This window comes from Oryctolagus cuniculus, chromosome 4, assembly GCF_964237555.1.
Source record: "Oryctolagus cuniculus chromosome 4, mOryCun1.1, whole genome shotgun sequence".
NCBI lineage: Eukaryota > Metazoa > Chordata > Mammalia > Lagomorpha > Leporidae > Oryctolagus > Oryctolagus cuniculus.
The window spans coordinates 168,370,551-168,388,365 of NC_091435.1; the positions used below are offsets into that span (position 1 = coordinate 168,370,551).

General features: G+C 37.3%; 1 protein-coding gene across 2 annotated transcripts in view; it reads left to right on the plus strand.

The window, feature by feature from the left end:
• Positions 1-17,815, plus strand: part of STT3B (STT3 oligosaccharyltransferase complex catalytic subunit B) — a 111,470-nt gene that overhangs the window by 65,024 nt on the left and 28,631 nt on the right. For both annotated transcript variants that reach the window (XM_051858909.2, XM_051858910.2), the window contains exons 4-5: positions 7,533-7,598; positions 9,819-9,918. In XM_051858909.2, coding sequence (XP_051714869.1) covers positions 7,533-7,598; positions 9,819-9,918 — 166 coding nt within the window. The remainder of the gene's footprint in view (positions 1-7,532; positions 7,599-9,818; positions 9,919-17,815) is intronic.

Consider the following 17,815-nt stretch of genomic DNA (forward strand, 5'->3'; position numbering starts at 1 on the left):
CTATTAAAATTTGCTTTTTAGTTTTTGGATTCCATGGAATTACCTGTATACAAGATCACGTTACCAGAAAGTATTTTGCTGCTTACTGTCTAATCTGTGTACAGTAATTGTTTCCTTGCTTGGTTGTATTGGCAAGAACCTTTAAGTCAAAGTTGAATACAAGTGGTAAGAATGGACATTCTTTCTGTTCTGGTTTTAGGTTGAGGGAATTCTTTATCATTATGGTGTTAGTTATAGTTTCTGGGCAGATGACCTTTATCATATTATAAATACTTTCCTGAACTTTTCTTACAATTTGAATGTTTTTATGATGAAGGGATATTTTCTCCAGTGCTTTTTGTTTGTTTGTTTTTATCTATTGAGGTGATGACATGGTTTTCTCATTTTATTAATTTCAGGATTTCTCAACTTCAACGGTATTGACATTTTGGGCTGGGTAATTGTTGTGCGTTGTATATATCTTGGGTATCGTAGGGTGTTTAGCAGCATCGCTTGCCCTTACATTCTGAATGCCAGTAGCATTCTCTACCTCCCAGTTTTTACAACTGAAAATGTCTTCAACCATTGTGTCCCCTGAGCGTCAAAATCACTCCCAGTAGGGAATCACCTCATTGGTTTATTTTCAGATGTGAAAACAGTTTTGCTGGAGATAAATTCCAGTTTCACTTGTTCATAGTGAATCATCCTTTGTTTACACTATCCTCAATTTGTATTGTTGATATTAGGCCAGTTCTGTATTGATGATAGATATCAGCCTGTAGGGTTTTTTTTTTTACGATTATAATATATATTTTAAGCACTATATCTATGAAAAAATTGTTTTATAACATTCTACTGCCTTTAATTATATTATAGTAATAAAAATTATCAGCATTAATATTTAGCATTTATTGAGTGCTTACCATATACCTTTTATTATTCTAAGGTTTTTCATACACCAACTCATGTATTTCTCACACTATTATTATCCTGTTTTATATATGTGGGGACTGAGGTGCAGACAGGCTAAGAAGTTGTAATGCTGTAAATTAGTAACAAAAATCTGACTAAAAACTGTGCTAATTTAGTTTCTTCTGACTTATATCCTGCAACCTCTGGCACAGGGAAATTATACATAATATTAGAAATACTTAAGTGGATGCTACACTGGGTAAATGCCAACAACAGCAACAAAAAACCCTGTTCCACTTTCCTAAATGAGTGTTGAAATCCTTCACTCAGAATCCTAAGAGGGTGACCATCAAGGCTCTAGCCCATACTGCTGGCAATCCCCAACCAATCAAGAAGGAGCAATTATTTGTCCTTGCCTGCTATCCTCCCATCCTCAAACCTTGCCCACTTCATGCTTCACATTGTCTCACCTTATCTGTATATACTTGTCATGTACAACCATAAAAAATGATGATGTGTTATGTTCTTAGCTAACAGATCAGAAAATTACATTCATATGGATTGGTTGCCCAAGTTCACAAGTCGCATTGCATAATACAGAATGGTTTTCCTTGTTCTGTGTCATCTGCAGCCTCATGTGGGAAGACTGAGGCTGGAGTTAATTGGGTGATCTGGATTTCTCTGGTGTGTAATCTGCAGCATGGTCTGTAGTTTTCTTGTGAAATTTTTGTCTATCTTTGGTATCCAGGTTATACTGGGCTCCAGAAATTAGTTGGGATAGTATGTCCTCTATTTTCTGAAAGATTTTTTTTCAATGTTTATTTATTTGAGAGAGTTAGAGAAGGAGAGGCAGAGAGAGAGGTCTTCCATCCACTGTTCACTCTTCAAATGGCCACAGCTGCCAGAGTTGCACCAATCCGAAGCCAGGAGCCAGGAGCTTCTTCCGGGTCTCCCATGTGGGCGCAGGGGCCCAGGGACTTGGGCCATCTTTTACTGCTTTCCCAGGCCCTAGCAGAGTGCTGGATCAGAAGTGGAGCATCTGGGACTCGAACCAGCGCCCATATGGGATGCCGATACTGCAGGTGGTACCTTTACTCACTATGCCACAGCACTGGCCCCTCTGTCTTAGTATTCACCATTGAAACTGACTGGACTCCGAAATATTTTTAATAATTCAATGTTTACTTTATATGGTTCCGTTGTAATTTCTTGTTTCTTAAATGAGTTTACTAATGTGTATATTTGAAAATTTTTTATTTCCTCTAAATAGTTTTAATTTGTTGGCACAAATTATTCAGTTTTCCTTTATATCTTCTTTCTTAGTGTAACTAATTTTTATTCAGCTTCTGGTTTAGTTGAGTTTTTTCCTATATTTGTTTCTGTTTCTTCTTAAAAATTTGTTGTAACATTTACTAGACAGAGAATGTGAAGGCACACACGCTCACATGCATTGGTTCACAGTCCACATGCCTGCAGCAGCCAGGGCACAGTTGAGGCTGAGGCTGTGAGTGGGTAGAGGCTGAAGCCAGGAACCCAGGAACTTAATCGAGGTCTCCCATGTAAGTGGCAGGGACCCAACTACTTGGAGTCACCTGCTTCTTGCCCGGATGTGCATTTGGCAGGAAATTGGGCAACCAAATTAAACCCAGGACTTGAACTCAGGCCCCTTCTTGATATGGATGTGGGCATCCCAAGCAGTGTCTTAATGTTGGGCCAAATGCCCACTGGCCTTTATTGTTTCCTTCTGCTTTGCATTGGTTTGCTCTTTTCTAATGTACTGAGGTTGAATCCTGTGATTTTGCCTATTCCCAATTTTCTCATACAGCCATTTAAAGTTATATTCTAATCACTGTTTCAGCTCTGTTCTGTGTATTTTAAAAGCTTGTATTTTCATTGTAATGCATTTGAAAAATTTTTTAGTTGATAATTTCTTCTTTAACATGTGGTTTTTTGGATGTCATTTAATTTCCAAATATTTAGGGATTTCTCCAGCATACTCTTTCTCTTTGATTTATGATTTCCTTGTTAAAGAACAGCCTGCATGGTTAAATGCAGTGGGACTTGGCACCCGCACTGCACAGCAGGTTAAGCCGCTACTCCCAATCCAACATCCCACATGGGCCCCGGTTAGTATCCCAGCTGCTTCACTTCCAGTCTAGCTCCCTGCTAATGCACCCACGAAAGCATTGGAGGATGGCCCAAGTACTTGGGCCCTGTACCCACGTGGCAGACCTAGAAGAAGCTCCTGGCTTCGGCCTGGCCCCTCCCTGGCCATTCGCTCCATTTGGGGAGTGAACCAATGGATGGAAGATTCTCTGTTTCTCTGTTGCTTTGACTACTTTCAAATAAATAAACAGATAATCCTTTTTTAAAAATGTAATCAGACTTGTTTTATGGTACGGCTTAGGAACCTGTGAATTATGGCTTTACAGACAAGCCACCTGCTTTAGTAAATAAAGTTTTACAGATTGGCTATAGCTGCTTTTGCACTACAATGGTAGAACTGCGCAGTTGTGACAGCTAGGGCCTCCAAGCCTAAATACATAGTCTATTTATAAAAAGTTTTCTTCGTGTGGTCTGTCCTGAAGACTTTAAAAAAAATGTATATCCTACTGTTTGTGGTTGAGTATTCCCAATTAATGAGCAGATCAAGTTGGGTATGTTGTTCAAGTCTTCTGTGTATTCTGTTTCTCTTAAAAGTTGTGTCAATCACTGAGACTGTTGATCTCCAGCTTTAAATGAATTATCTGTTTCTGCTTTTAGTTTCTGATTTATGTCTTTAATATGTCCCTATATATTTCAGCTTTTTTCTAATTTTTGTCAAAACACTATTTAAAAATCACCCATTCAAACTGACCATCTGTTGGCCTTTCTCTTCCCCATTAATGGGTAGTACAACAAGGCAGGAAGCTGGAAGTCCCCAGCTTTTTTGTCCATTACTCCAAGTCTCACAGCTTCCTTTGCGTTGCTACTGCTTGAACTTTAGAGCTCAAAAATCTTACCTTCCTAGCCTTCCAAGTCTTTTATCTCTTAATAAAGGTATATCCTGATCTATTCTTTTACTGGAGTTACCTTTTATAATAGCGTATCTGAACATGCTACTTCCCTATTTTCGAGGCTGCATTAATGGGCTCCGTATTGTTCATAAATGAAGACCAAATCCTGATCATAACAATCAAAGTCCCAGTCTGTCTCTCAGACAACATTTTCTAAAAGACATCTCGGTTCCTTCTGAATGGTTCAGGTGCTGTTCTCTGTTTCCTTTGTTACTGATTCCTCTTCCCCATTTAGAATCCTTCAAGGCTTGCCTCTTTGAAACCTTACTCATTCGTTAAATTAGGTTTTGTTACTCTGATTTTTCTCAGCAGGCTTATACTATCTGCCTCTGTTTCAGCATTTCACCTATGTGTGTACTATTTGTCATCAGTTCCCAAGACATAAACATTCCCCTCATATTTTAGCATCTCTGAAATTAAGATGTGGTAATTATAGATTCTGTGAAATATGGTACTAATTACTTCTCTATTTACAGTCATCTCTAGATTGTGAATTTTTCGTTAGTTCATAATTTTAAAGTCCTGTGCACCTGCTACCTCTGTGTGTGTGTACCTGCCACTGAATTCCTGTGAGTAGATGGATGCCTTCCATCATTCCTGCTTCATTGCCCTCAAGGTTTTGTTCCAGTTCAGCAAACATCTTGTGATGTAATTAATTAGATCAGAAAGGCAGACAATCAGGGATCTTGCATATGTTAATTTACTTCCCAAATCCCCACAACTGCCAAAGTTGGGCTAGGCAGAAGCCACCAGCCGGAGACCCATTTATTTCTCCCATATCAGTGGCAGGCACCCAAGTACATGCGCCATCACATGTTGCCTTCCAGGATTTGCACTGACAGGAAGCTGGAATTAGAAGTGGAATCAGGACCCAGGCACTATAAATGGGGTGAAGCATCCCAAGTGATGTCTTAACCTCTGTACCAGATATCTTCTCCTTCATACTTAGATATTTATTCTTTACTTATTTGATGGGCAGAGAGACAGAAAAACTTATTAAATTTTATCCCAGCCAATATTGTACTGCCGTTGGCATTCATCTGTCGTGTCTATACTCACTGTGTGGCTTCTCTCATAATGTGCTTTGACTAAAGTTTTTCCCTGTGTATTATTTCCCCAGTGGAGTAGGACCTAATTATAATTCGTATGTCCAACATAGCCTAGCAAAGTTTTCTGCCTATTAGTGAATACTGAGGAATATATTAGCTTTATTTTTCTTATTCTCTCTCAGCCTACACAGGTTTTTGTTGTTGTTGTTTTTTGTTTTTTATAGGCAGAAGAAATTTAGGAATATGAACTATACTTGGAAATTAAAAAAATCTTGATTTTCTTATATTAGTCTAGGTCTAGTCAAGAGACAGAAACAAACACAGTAAATTAAATAAGTTTTATAGAAACAAGTCAATTGGGGCTTGCAACGCCGGAATCCAGTATGGACACCAGTTTGTGTCCTGGCTGCACTGCTTTCTAGCCACCTCCCTGCTAATGGCGTTGGAAAAACCAGCAGCATATGGCCCAAGTGTTTGGGCCCCTGCCACCCATGTGGGAGACCTGGATGAAGCTCTTGGCTTCAGCCTCGCCCAACCCTGACTGTTGTGGCCATCTGGGAAATGAACCAGCAGGTGGAAGATCTCTCTGTGCCTCTTCCTGTCTTCTCTGTCACTCTAACTTTCAAGTAAATAAATCTTAAAAAAAAAAAAGTTCTTAATTCAATGGGGAAAAATTTTAGAAATCTTAACTATGATAAAAGAGCTATTAAGAGGGAAATTGGTATCCAAGGACAAACTTGGGAAGTGTTCATGTATCATTGGATGGGGTGTGCTTCTGCCATTTGGCAGTAGAGAGTTAAGTGGTTTGGTCAAACTGGAGCTGATTTGGAGCTGGTGAACAAACAGTAAAACAGCAGTGGAGTGGCCGTGGCAGGGGAGGGAAGTTTGAAGTGAGAGCCGGTGACCTTTGTGGCTTGGTGTGCAGTGGAGGCCAGCTGTCAGTGGAGCAGGTAGCTTCAAAGTGGTCATGGAGGCTCTGATTACTGGATCAGGAAAGGCAATCACCAGATCAAGGCTGCAGAGTTAGAGAGGGGCTGTGTTCTGGGTCCGTGGTTGGGATCAGCTCCACTAGAGGCCCTCACAACCCCTTGGCCAAACCCCAGCCATCTCTGACATAAGAGAGCCCCTTCTTCTATATTCCTCCAATGCCCTCTACTGAGAAGGCTTACCATTGTTCTCACATTAAAAGAGAAGACTTCTCTGGAAACTCTTTTCTATCACCCTGGTGTACCTGCTAGCCTTCCTAGAAATTATCTTCCTCTCCAGTCTCTTTGGAGATTAGATATCAGGAGTAATCTCTGATAGCCTTGGGAAATTTTCTCACTTATTCACATTTTGGACTAAAGCCCACTTTATTTTATTCTATCATATAGCCACTAGCTCTTCTGCTGAAAAAATCAAGGGATTTTAAAATACATATTTAGGAAATATATATGGTCATATACATTCTATGTTGAATTTAAAGCAAATTGTCTTTAGTGTTTTTAACTTTAACTAGTTAAAAAGAATTCAGCTTGATAAATTTTTAAGTGCTATAAACAGGAGATACAATTCTTTCTTCCAAAGTTCATATGTCACCTGTAGCTTGTTACAATCCAGTAGTAGAGACCAATTCTAAGGGTAAATAATTTCTTGAAATGTTCTCCGTAGACACTAAAATTTGAACTTACCTATCAGGTACAAGGATTTAAAAGAGGTAACTGTTACTACAGAATTACTCGTATTAGGACTTCTAGTGGTACGCACTACTCATGTTAAAGACATGACCTTTTGCCATCGGCGTAAGTATTTAGATCTTGTGTTTCCGAAATCTTTAGAAAAAAAAGTTTGCTGAAGGTGTTTGTTTTGCTTTTAGAAATGGAAAGATGAACTTTTATTTGGGAATGACTTTAATTAGCTTTTTAAGACAGTAGAAATTTGTCCACTTTTTGAACTTTACTTTGTTGCAGTTTGCCTTCCTGATTCAGAATAATTGAGAATTGTACTTAATATCATCAGGTCTTCTCAAAAATATCTTCGGTATATAAATTTTCTGAATATTGATTGTAGTTTCTGAAAATTTCTGAATGTAATGATGAAAAGTTTTTAAAAACAGATGGCTCAGAGTTACTGTGAGATGTATGTTATCACAATATTCAAATGAAGAAAAATTATGTATCAAGGTGTGGTATGTAAACAAATCAGCCATATGAAAATGTACATTTACTGAACAAATTTGTTCTTTAGTTAGAGTCCCAATTCATTAATATTAATCAATTTAAGATAGAAGAGTAATTTGTTCTGTTTAAGCTGATTCCTCTTACTGAGAACTGTAACCAGAAGGGAGGTATTCTTGAAATAGCTGCTGAGTGTTAAATATGCATATATGAAGTAGATCTGGTATCTGAATGACCTCTGTACTTTATTTTATTTATTTATTTTTTTTTTGCAATAAGACATTTGCTATTTGTAACACAAGTTTACTAACCAAATTTTTTAAGTTTTAGGATTATTGATAAACATTTGTATTATATCAGTTGCTTATTTTGTTTTTTAGGTAAAATCTGTAAAAACTGGTTCAGTTTTTTGGACAATGTGCTGCTGTTTATCCTATTTCTATATGGTAAGATTTTTTAATTTGGAGCTATCTGAGGCCAACAAGTCTGACTATTAGAACAAATTCTCATCCAGGGCTAGTTTTCCACTTCCCTTTTCTTGAAGTCTTTAGGATTTTGATGTAGTTGAGTATACTCTTTCATTACTGTCATCCTTTTCCCTATTTTTTCCTACATACACAACCCTCAAAGTATTTTAACGTGTTAAGTATTATTTTTCTTTTGTTTCTATTTTATTTTTTCAGTTGCTCTGATAAGTAAAATGTAGTCCAAGTTAGATTACAGGCCGGTGCCACAGCTCACTAAGCTAATCTTCCATCTGATGCGCCGGCACCCCGGGTTCTAGTCCCGGTTGGGGCACCGAATTCTGTCCCGGTTGCTCCTCTTCCAGTCCAGCTCTCTGCTATGGCCCAGGAAGGCAGTAGAGGATGGCCCAGGTGTTTGGGCCCTGCACCCGCATGGGAGACCAGGAGAAGCACCTGGCTCCTGGCTTCAGATCAGTGCAGCACGCCGGCCGTGTCAGCCATTTGGGGGGTTAACCAATGGAAGGAGGACCTTTCTCTCCATCTCTCTCTGTCTAACTCTGCCTGTCAAAACAAAAAAAGTTAGATTACAAACGAAAATTAGAGAATAGGAAATTTTGATCGTCAATTATTAAATGTGGAACCATGTTTAGGTGATAAGCTTTTGATTAACACTCTAAAATGTTGTACTAAAGTATTACTTTCCCAAGTTGAAATTGACTAACTGCTTGACGGTAAAATAATGTGAGTTTTTAACAGTCATCATGTTTTCATTAGAGAGACGTGAGTATAGAGCAGTGTCTCAGTGAGAAGATGGAGAGGAAGAAAGAAAAGGTTGTTAGGAGAAATGTCCTTCTAGCTCATCCTGCTGTCTTTTCATTCTTTAAAGTGAAAGAGATAAAACTCTTAAGACAAATTTTTATGAGCAAGAAAATAAATAGAAGTCCTGTGGTCAAAGATCATGTGTAAGATCAACAAATACATTTCAATACTTCAAATTACTTTTAGCTTTTCTTTGTTCATAGTTGACTAGGTAGGGCAAGAACACAGTGATTCTGTACTCAATTTTCAAAATTCTAATAGCTACCCAAAGTCATTACCTTAATATTGGTCACATTCTTTAGGTTAATTTGTAAATTACCTACATGATTATTTAAGGTTGGAGTTCAGTATTACTTCTCTGTTTTTCTGCCTGTCATTTCTATGCCACAGCCCATATAGTAGTCTTGTGTTAAAAATTATAATTTTAGTTAACTTTTTTTTTTACTTTTAAAGTAATGTCAGAGAATAAATACAGGGGTCTTCAAAAAGTTTGTAGAAAATGTTTATAATTTAAAAAAATGCATGGATTTCAGAATTATTTTTGCCCCCAAATTTATCTTTTAATATGATTTTTCTGCAGACCTTTTGAAGTACTGTCACATGAGCATCCAAGTTATTTGTAACTAATTCAAAGTGGTGAAAGCCTGGGACACATTCAGTTCAGTTGTGCTCAGCAATAGCAAACCCCTTCTCTAGGACCAGTGCTCAATCAGGAAAACATTGTTTTAGTGAAGAAAAATATGTGAACTGCAGTAATAAGCTGGTGTTCTTGTATCCCTTGTAAAATAATGGTACCTACTTACAGGGTATTCTGAAACATTTTAGATATGTGGACATACACTCTCCTAAAGTAACTGTTGGGACAAATAATTCCATCAGGCTTTCATTAGAGTACGTCCTGATCTTGAAAAGACGATACTGCCCATTATTGAATGCACTAAAGCAACTAGCCCTTTTAATTTTGAGAATTTCAAAGCATATCCAGATTATCTTAATAGTCCTTTTAGTTGTTGTTGCTAAGTGCTTATATTCATTTTTCTTTCAGTCAACCATCTTGCAGTTTACCCTCAAAAATGAGTAAAATAAAAGCACTTTGATCTATAACTTAAAACTCCCTTATCTCTGTAATAGTTTGGTTAGTGCCAATTCACAAATAATAATGTTCTTAGATTTTGTATTAAGTGAATCTAATTTGAACATTTCTCCAGTGAATTTTGAAAAGCATATTTGACTTATGGAATCAATATAATTCTCAATAAGAGTAAGGAGAAATAGATCACTTATAGGTTAAATAAATGCATAAATGTCTCTCACATTGCTAAAAATCCTAGTGTGTTATATTTGCACAGTATTTGATTTAACTTAGCATTTCTTTCCCCATAGGTCTCTGCTTGGGGTGGTTATGTGTTTATCATCAACCTTATTCCACTGCATGTATTTGTATTATTACTAATGCAGAGATACAGCAAAAGGGTCTACATAGGTAAGTGATTTGACTTAAAAATGTCAACTAAGGAGTGTTTCATATACATACATTCTTTTCATTGGACAGATATTTCTGTTTTGATATGTTTTACACGTGAAATGATAAAAAAACAATGCTTGATATTACAAAGGAAGGTCCCTGTTTTTACATACATATTTAAGTTTACATATATACTTAGGCATCTTTGCTTTTCCTTGATGAGTTTTGTCTTTATAGAAATTAGTCTGGTTTTAAAACTTGTGAACCTCTTTTCTTAATTTTGAGGAATAGACATATATTTTATAGAAATCATTCTTATTTTTTGTATCACACTTAGATTCAGCTTATTTGCCATAAGAGATTTATATCCTCAAGGCAAATAATTGAGTAAGCTTTTTCAAAGTTTTTTATTTGAAAGGCAAAGAGAAGGAAGGAGAGGGCCGGCGCCATGGCTCACTCGGCTAACCCTCCGCCTGTGGCGCTGGCACAGGGTTCTAGTCCTGGTTGAGGCACAGGATTCTGTCCCGGTTGCTCCTCTTCCAGTCCAGCTCTCTGCTGTAGCCTGGGAAAGCAGTGGAGGATGGCCCAGGTGCCTGGGCCCTGCACCCCATGGGAGACCAGGAGAAGCACCTGGCTCCTGGCTCCAGATCGGCACAGCGCACCAGCCGTAGTGACCATTTGGGGGGTGAACTAGTGGAAAGGAAGACCTTTCTCTCCATCTCTCTCTCTCTCTCACTGTCTAACTCTGCCTGTCAGGAAAAAAAAAAAAAAAAAAAAAGGAGAGAAGAAGAGGGTGAGGTAGAGAGAGAGAATGAATCTTCCATCTGCTGTTTCACTTCCCAGATGCCTGCAACAGCCAGGGATAGGCCAGAGCCAGGAACTCCATCTGTATTGTCCATGTGTGGACAGTAATCCAAGCACATAAGCCATCATCTGCTGCCTTCCAGTTGCGTTATCAGGAAGCTGTAGTGGAAGCAGGGCTGGGGCTTGATCCCGGGTCTTCCGTGTGAGATTCAGGCTTCCTAAGTAGCAGCTTAACCTGCTGCGTCACCTTTCCTGCTCCTGAATAAACTGTTAAAAGCCTGTTTGGTGTAATATACAGACGGGTTTAGTCTGTTTTCATGAACACCTTAAAACCTGTCCTTTGACTAAGATGCTTAGTGGTAGAGCATATCTTGCCTTTCAGAGTTCATTTTCTGTGATAAATCTAGAACTTTTATAGGTTGAATGAATCACAGCAATTAAGATTTGAAACCAGTATCTATATTATTATTATTATAATGATGTTGGAAAATAGTAACAAAGATAAAGCTTGGTTCCTTAAATGGGTTCATTTTTTGAAGTATCAAAGTTTATCATAGAGTTCCCGTATGTCCAGTCAGTTCCACTTCTAAGTATTTGCCCAAGAGAACAGAAAATATATGTAAAATTATACTATTTATTATTCCTAATAATGAAAAAAAGTCATACATAAAAGATTACATAGAATAGGATTCTGTTTGTGTGCCATGTCCAGAAGAGGCAAATCTATAGAGACAAGAGAACAGCTTAGTGTTTGCTGGAAGTTTGGGGAGGCAAAGAATGGTGGAGAGGAGAGTATAGGAGTGACTGCCACTAGATACAGATGGTTATAGCATATGAATTGTTTATCAAGAAAATTAGAACTAAATAAAAGCAAAATGTATAATTATGTGTAGCTATTCAGTATAGTTTATAATAATTACCACTGAAATAATATGTATTAAATTCTTACTATGTACCACAAGCTACTCTCAATTCTTTACATGTATTTACCTCATGTAATATTCATAACGAGAAAACAAGAAGAGACAACATGAACTAGTAATGAAACTGAGCCCATGATGCTAAACTGTGTTCCTCCTGTATAGTTGAATATCATTCTATAATGTCTGTTGACCCTGAAATCACAATATACAATAATTGGTATCCAGAAGAAAGAAGGGTAGCTTTAAATATAATCCTGAGAGCTTTGGTTTTAATAAACTTTTTAAGGTGAGGAGCTAAGGTTTTTGGTTGATGTACAGTTGGGGTGGGCAGTGTCCTGCAATGTAATGATCAGGGAATAGAGTAGGGAGATGCATTTTTATATCCACTCCCTGCCACCCACTGTGTGAAACGTGAATTGGGTTCTTGACTCCGGTCTTTGGCCTGGCCCATCCCTGGTTTTTGTGGACCTTTGAGAGTAGACCAGCAGATAAGAGATACCTATCTCTTCCAGTATTTCAAGTAAAATAAATAAATAAAAATTAGAAAAAAATGAAAAGAGATGTACTGTTTTTGAAATGCCCATAGGTCAGGAAGAGCCGAAAGAGACATTAGAAGTAGTCTGGGACTGGGTAAGCCTCTGCCTGTGACGCTGGCATCCCTTTTGGGCGCTGGTTCAAAGTCTTCGCTGCTCCATGTCCATTCCAGCTCCCTGCTAACGGCCTAAGATAAGAGTGTAAGATGGCCCAAGAGCTCAGGCCCCTGCCCGCCACCTGGGGGACTCGGAACAGGCTCCCGGCTTCAGCCTGACTCAGCCCAGGCTGTTCACAGCCATCTAGGAAACGAACCTGCGGATGGAAGCCCTCTCTGGTCTCTCCTCTCTGTACCTCTGACTTCCAAATAAATAGGTCCTAAAGAGAACAATAAGTTAGTAGTCTGATGAATATATTGTTCTAGTGATCAGATGGAAATATTTTCTACATAAGGTTTAAAGCACAAGAAGTGTCCAGCTCCCCTTGGATATTTTACCTAAAAATGTGAAAATTGAGAAAGGACTTTGGCTCTTGAGAATATTCTTTCATAGGAAAGAAAATTAAAATGGTTTAGGGATGTGTGTAAATATATATATATATATACGCATAAAATTAGTAAATGTCTCAAATAATCCTTAGAGTGTTCAGATTCTCCACTTTATTTCATCTCTTTAACTATAATTAAGAATGTTTTTGGTGATTTTTACTTTCATTGGGTATACTCTTTTAAATAGATAGAAAGTAGTATTAAAAAGCAAGTGTTTCTCTTTCATTCAAAATGTCTCAGGATTTGAATATAGTTTCTCCTAATTTAATGGTCCTGAAAAATCTGGAAGCATCATAAAGTATGTGTACAGGTTGTTAGTTTTAGCACTTAACATCCTTTTCTATAGTTTTCACTTCCATTATGCAGAAATAATTAGATAAACAACAATTGGTAAGTGACAAAGTTATATTAATCAGAAGTTTGGTTATGTTGTAAGTATCAAATTAATTTAAAAAGAATTTAATGGAAATTCATTTTAATGGTTTTGTTATAAGATGTTAAATCCTGTAAATGTCTGCCTGATTTTATATTAGTGGCAGGTTAAGTTTTACCAAGATGATAGTAGTGTTATAACCTACTTACAAGGATTAAATATGTCTGTCTAACATTAAAATGATTTTTCTAAGCTCTCTGGAATGTTATCAGTGATGCTCTAACTTAAGTTACTTGTTTTGGATTTCTTTTAAATTGTACCTTCAGGGTATATGAGCCAAGAGTAGACAGGGAAACAGGACAATAACTGCCCTCCCCTATTTTTTTTCCTAGGTTTGCTTTAAAATTAGAAGTTTTACCATATTGATTATGTAAAGCTAGGTGTCCAGATCAATGTTGTAATGGGCATTGGAGCTAGTTGCGGGAAAGGTCTAGGGAATTTTCCTTAGACTTGTTTGTCCCACGTAAGGATCTCCTTGTAGCTTTGTCAGTCAGTGTTCTAGAGGTTATCTAGGGGGAGAATTCCCCGTCCAGTGCACATGCAAACGGAAGATGTTGCTGCTGCTTTCCCCATACCATTAGTGTCGCTCCGCATTTAGTTCACAGCAGGTTTATCTTCTAGTGTCTGTGTTAAGATTCAGACTATTTAGAGCAAGGGTCCTACCTACACTTTACTAGTAATCATTGGCTCGATCGAAAAGTCTTTTTTCAGTGAATTGGAATAATGTTCTACAAACTGAACAGATGTAATAATGTCATTTGGTACTCAAATAGTCCAGAAGAATTAACTTCTATATAGACATTAAAGGAGTCTTAGTGGTATTACATGAATTTAGGAACCCAAGTTATGGTAATGCACTAATTTAGAATGTAAAAAGGATATGGTAGAGGCCTACACTGTGGCATAGTGGGCTAAGCCTCCACCTGTGGGTGCCGGCATCCCATATGAGCACCGGTTCATATCTCGGCTGCTCCTCTTCCGATGAAGCTCCTGGCTCCTGGCTCTGGATTGTCCCAGCTCTGGTCATTGCAGCCATTTAGGGAGTGAACCAGTGGATGGAAGACCTTTCTCTCTGTCTCTCCCTCTCTCTGTAACTCTACCTCTCAAATAAATAAAGTCTTTAAAAAGAAAAAAAGATATGGTACAAAGGACAGTAGTAACATGGTTTGTGATTTCATGTAGTTGCTTCGACATGATAAAACTAGAATTTTAATCCAGATGCATTTTGACAAAAGTTTTTTCTATTCAATTATTGTTTTCATTGTAGATATCAGTATGAGATATATGTGCTGTTTTTTTAATGTTGTGCTTGTCTCAGGTGTTTTTGAACAAGTCTTTGTTTTTGCAAATCTGGAGCTTATAAAAAAAAAGTGTATGAGTAACACTCTTTTCTCTACATAGTTCGCTGTGAACTAGTGTCCTTAGAATAGAAAAATTACTTTTTTTCATTATGTATGCCTGTTAAGTTAATCTTATGTTTCTCTCTGCTGCTCAAGAAAAACGAGTTCTTGTGTTCTATGTGTTGGTAGTTTGAATCTTTAATACATGTCAATTTCTTTCCATTTTCCATCCTGCATATTTGTTAAGGTTCAGGTAACCAAAAATCACAAAGTCATAAGGCATCTTATTAATAAGTTGGCCATTCTTACAAATCTTCAATAATATTTGTTAATGAAGCAAAACTGATTGGATTTTACTGTATTTCCCCACTGTGTTTCTTTTGGTTGATGCCATTTTGGTTGAGAGTGAAATTGGCTAGCAAAGGCATATTTTGTTGGCTATTTCCATTAAATATCAACCAGGGGATAAAGCAGCTCCAAAATGCTAATGTGATGTCAACAAGGGTTTAAATTAATGGGAATGTAATAAGTAGAACAGTAACCTAGGAGTGTGAAGAGTTCTGCCCACCATCAGTTGTAATGCTTTTCAGAGAGAAGACAGTTCAAGCTTAGTTTGGAGAACAGCAGAAACTTCTTGAATACTTGATTTTCGGTGGAACTTGAACCAGACTTTTTGGTGTCGTTTGTTGTACAGAACAATTTGTTTGAGCAAATCAAGTCAAGGGCACTGGTATATTACCTCTGGATTATAAAATAAGTACAGCACTTTAAATCTAAAAATATGTTTAGGCTCTGTTTAAATTATTTTTTGTCTGTCCTAGATGAAAAATATTTTTTCTTTGGTTAAAAATAATTCAGTTGAATGATGCGTGTGTGTGTGTGTGTGTTTACACATATATGAGGAGGTTTTCAGAAAATTTATGGGAAATGCATATTATGAAAATGCAAGGATTTCAAAAAATGTTTGCATTAAAGTGTATCCTTTATATATTTTATAACACATTAGAAGGCTAATCTGTGGTGATGAATGCCAGTAACTGTGCTTCCACAGGATGGCAGTGTGGTAACATTTTCATGATGTAATAAGTGATTTACAACATTAATGGCGGTGTATATTTGCTTAGAGCTCACCACTTTGATGGAGTGCTTCATTCTTCTGGTTTAAAGGGTAAGAAAAATAGATTAACATGGTTGGTTAGAAAGTTGGAGTAGTTCAGGGATAATAGTTTGGCCAGGGTTTCTAGAGAGTTCTTAAGAAGAATTGGTGGAGGGTGATTGCTATGGATTTCTGTTGGGAGTTTTTTGAGACCATTAGAGATCAATATATTTGTTGTCAATTGCCTCTTGCATACCCATGTCAAAAGCAGAAGAGAGCTCCCCCAAACCCTGTTTAAATTTCTATAGGGCATTTTTTTCTTCCACCAATATTGCATATACTTGTTTCATTGTATTATGGTTGTGTACATCTCTGCTTTTACCAGCTCCTAGAGGAAAGGACTGATGATAATAGATTTTTCTGTTTTTAAAACGACTTGACCATCGTGCATGTAAAGTTAATGTTCAAATGAATAGGTTAAGTCATTCAAAGTATTAAGTGCTGTAATACAAAGTCAGGAGAAAAACAGTGGGGATACATTGTGTTTAAGACTTGAATTATTTCTCCATTTTTATTGATGTGCTAGTTTCTTTTTTATAATTGTTCCTATTTTAAAGTTTTATTTTATTTATTTGAAAGACAAAGTTAACAGAGAGGGAGAGACCGAGAAACAGAGATATCTTCCATCCTCTTTTACTCCCCAAATGTCTGCAACAGCTGGAGCTGTACTGGGTGAAGCCAGGACCTGAAACTCCATCCTGGTCTGCCACAAGGGTAGCAGGGGCCCAAGCACTTGAGCCATCATCAGCTGTCTTCCCAGGTGCATTAGCAGAGAGCTGGATTGGAAGTAGATCATCCAGGATCCCAGTCCGTACTCACGGGATGCTGGTGCTGCTTGACTGCATGTGCCACAACACTGGCCCCTAGTTTGTTTCTTTCTGTGGTTTGGAGGACACGCATCCCTATGTAAATGGTTCAGGATCATTGATCCAAAAAAACGGGAATGATTTGGGTCTAGTTTCTGGAAGATGCTCATCTTTGAATTATTGCAGATACCACATTTATTAGATTTGTTTCATTGTTGCATGTAAGCAGGTATAAATGAACCTAATAGGGATAGTTTCAATGGTACCATATATTTGAAACCTTGTCTATTTCTGTTAATTCACCTTTATTTGACATTAAGCTATGTTTATGATGTGATACAAATAAAGTCCCACCTGGCTTTTTGATTGCCTGTATTTTCTTGAACCATCTCCATCACTTATTATTAACTTCAACTCCAGGACATCTGCTTCTATAAAGTATTTTCTTCTTTACTAATGAAAGTGAATGTTCCTGCAAAGTTGCATAAAAGTGTTGATTTGTGAATATTATCAGGCTTATTTTTCTCCCTTTGTGTTTGCCTGGAAATGAACTTAAGCTTATGTCTCAGAAGGAACTCTATTTATCAAGCAAATGATTACTGAAATACTTACATTGTCAAGCAAAGTGTGATCCCACTTGAAAGGAGAATATGATAATGAATGTGTCTATGCCTCTATACCTTCTAGTGTTTATTACTGGAGAATGGGATGTAGAGGGAAATAAATGGAGTGAAGACTTCTAGTTTTTATGTTCTTAAAAAAAAATTTTTTTTTTACCTTTGAAGTTAAAGTCACCTAGTAATCCTAGATACAGATTTGTAGATACCATGGGCTGGAAAAATGGGGGAAGGGAGAGCAATTTGTTAGTAAGTGTGGTATTTCTTTGGGGGTAATGAAAATATTTCAAGACCGGAGAGAGGTGGTGGATGCACAACATTGTGAGTGTACTAAAGTCCCTGAATTGTTCACTCTAAAATGGTTGTGTTCTATGAATTTTACCTCTTTCCTTTGTTTATAGTCAATTTGCAATATTTGTCATAAAATCGAGTCCAAATACTGTGACAGTGCTACAGCATTCAGTGTTCATTCGTATTTATAAGTAAGAGAAATGCAGCCTCTAGTGGTTGTGATGTTTGGATACAAGTGGACTTTACCATAACGAACACCCAGAGATGATGTACGATACTGTCAGGGCTAGTCTCTCTAGTTGTGCTGTGGCGTGTCCAACGTTTGTCTTGGCTTGTTTTCTCAACTCTGGATTTATCTTAAAGGCCTTGTAGTTGGAGGGATCTTAAAATTTTTGTCCAATTCTCATTTTGTTGTAAGAAAACAAACTTGTGTGTTAAGTTGTTAAGTGATTGTTTGAGATCTTGTT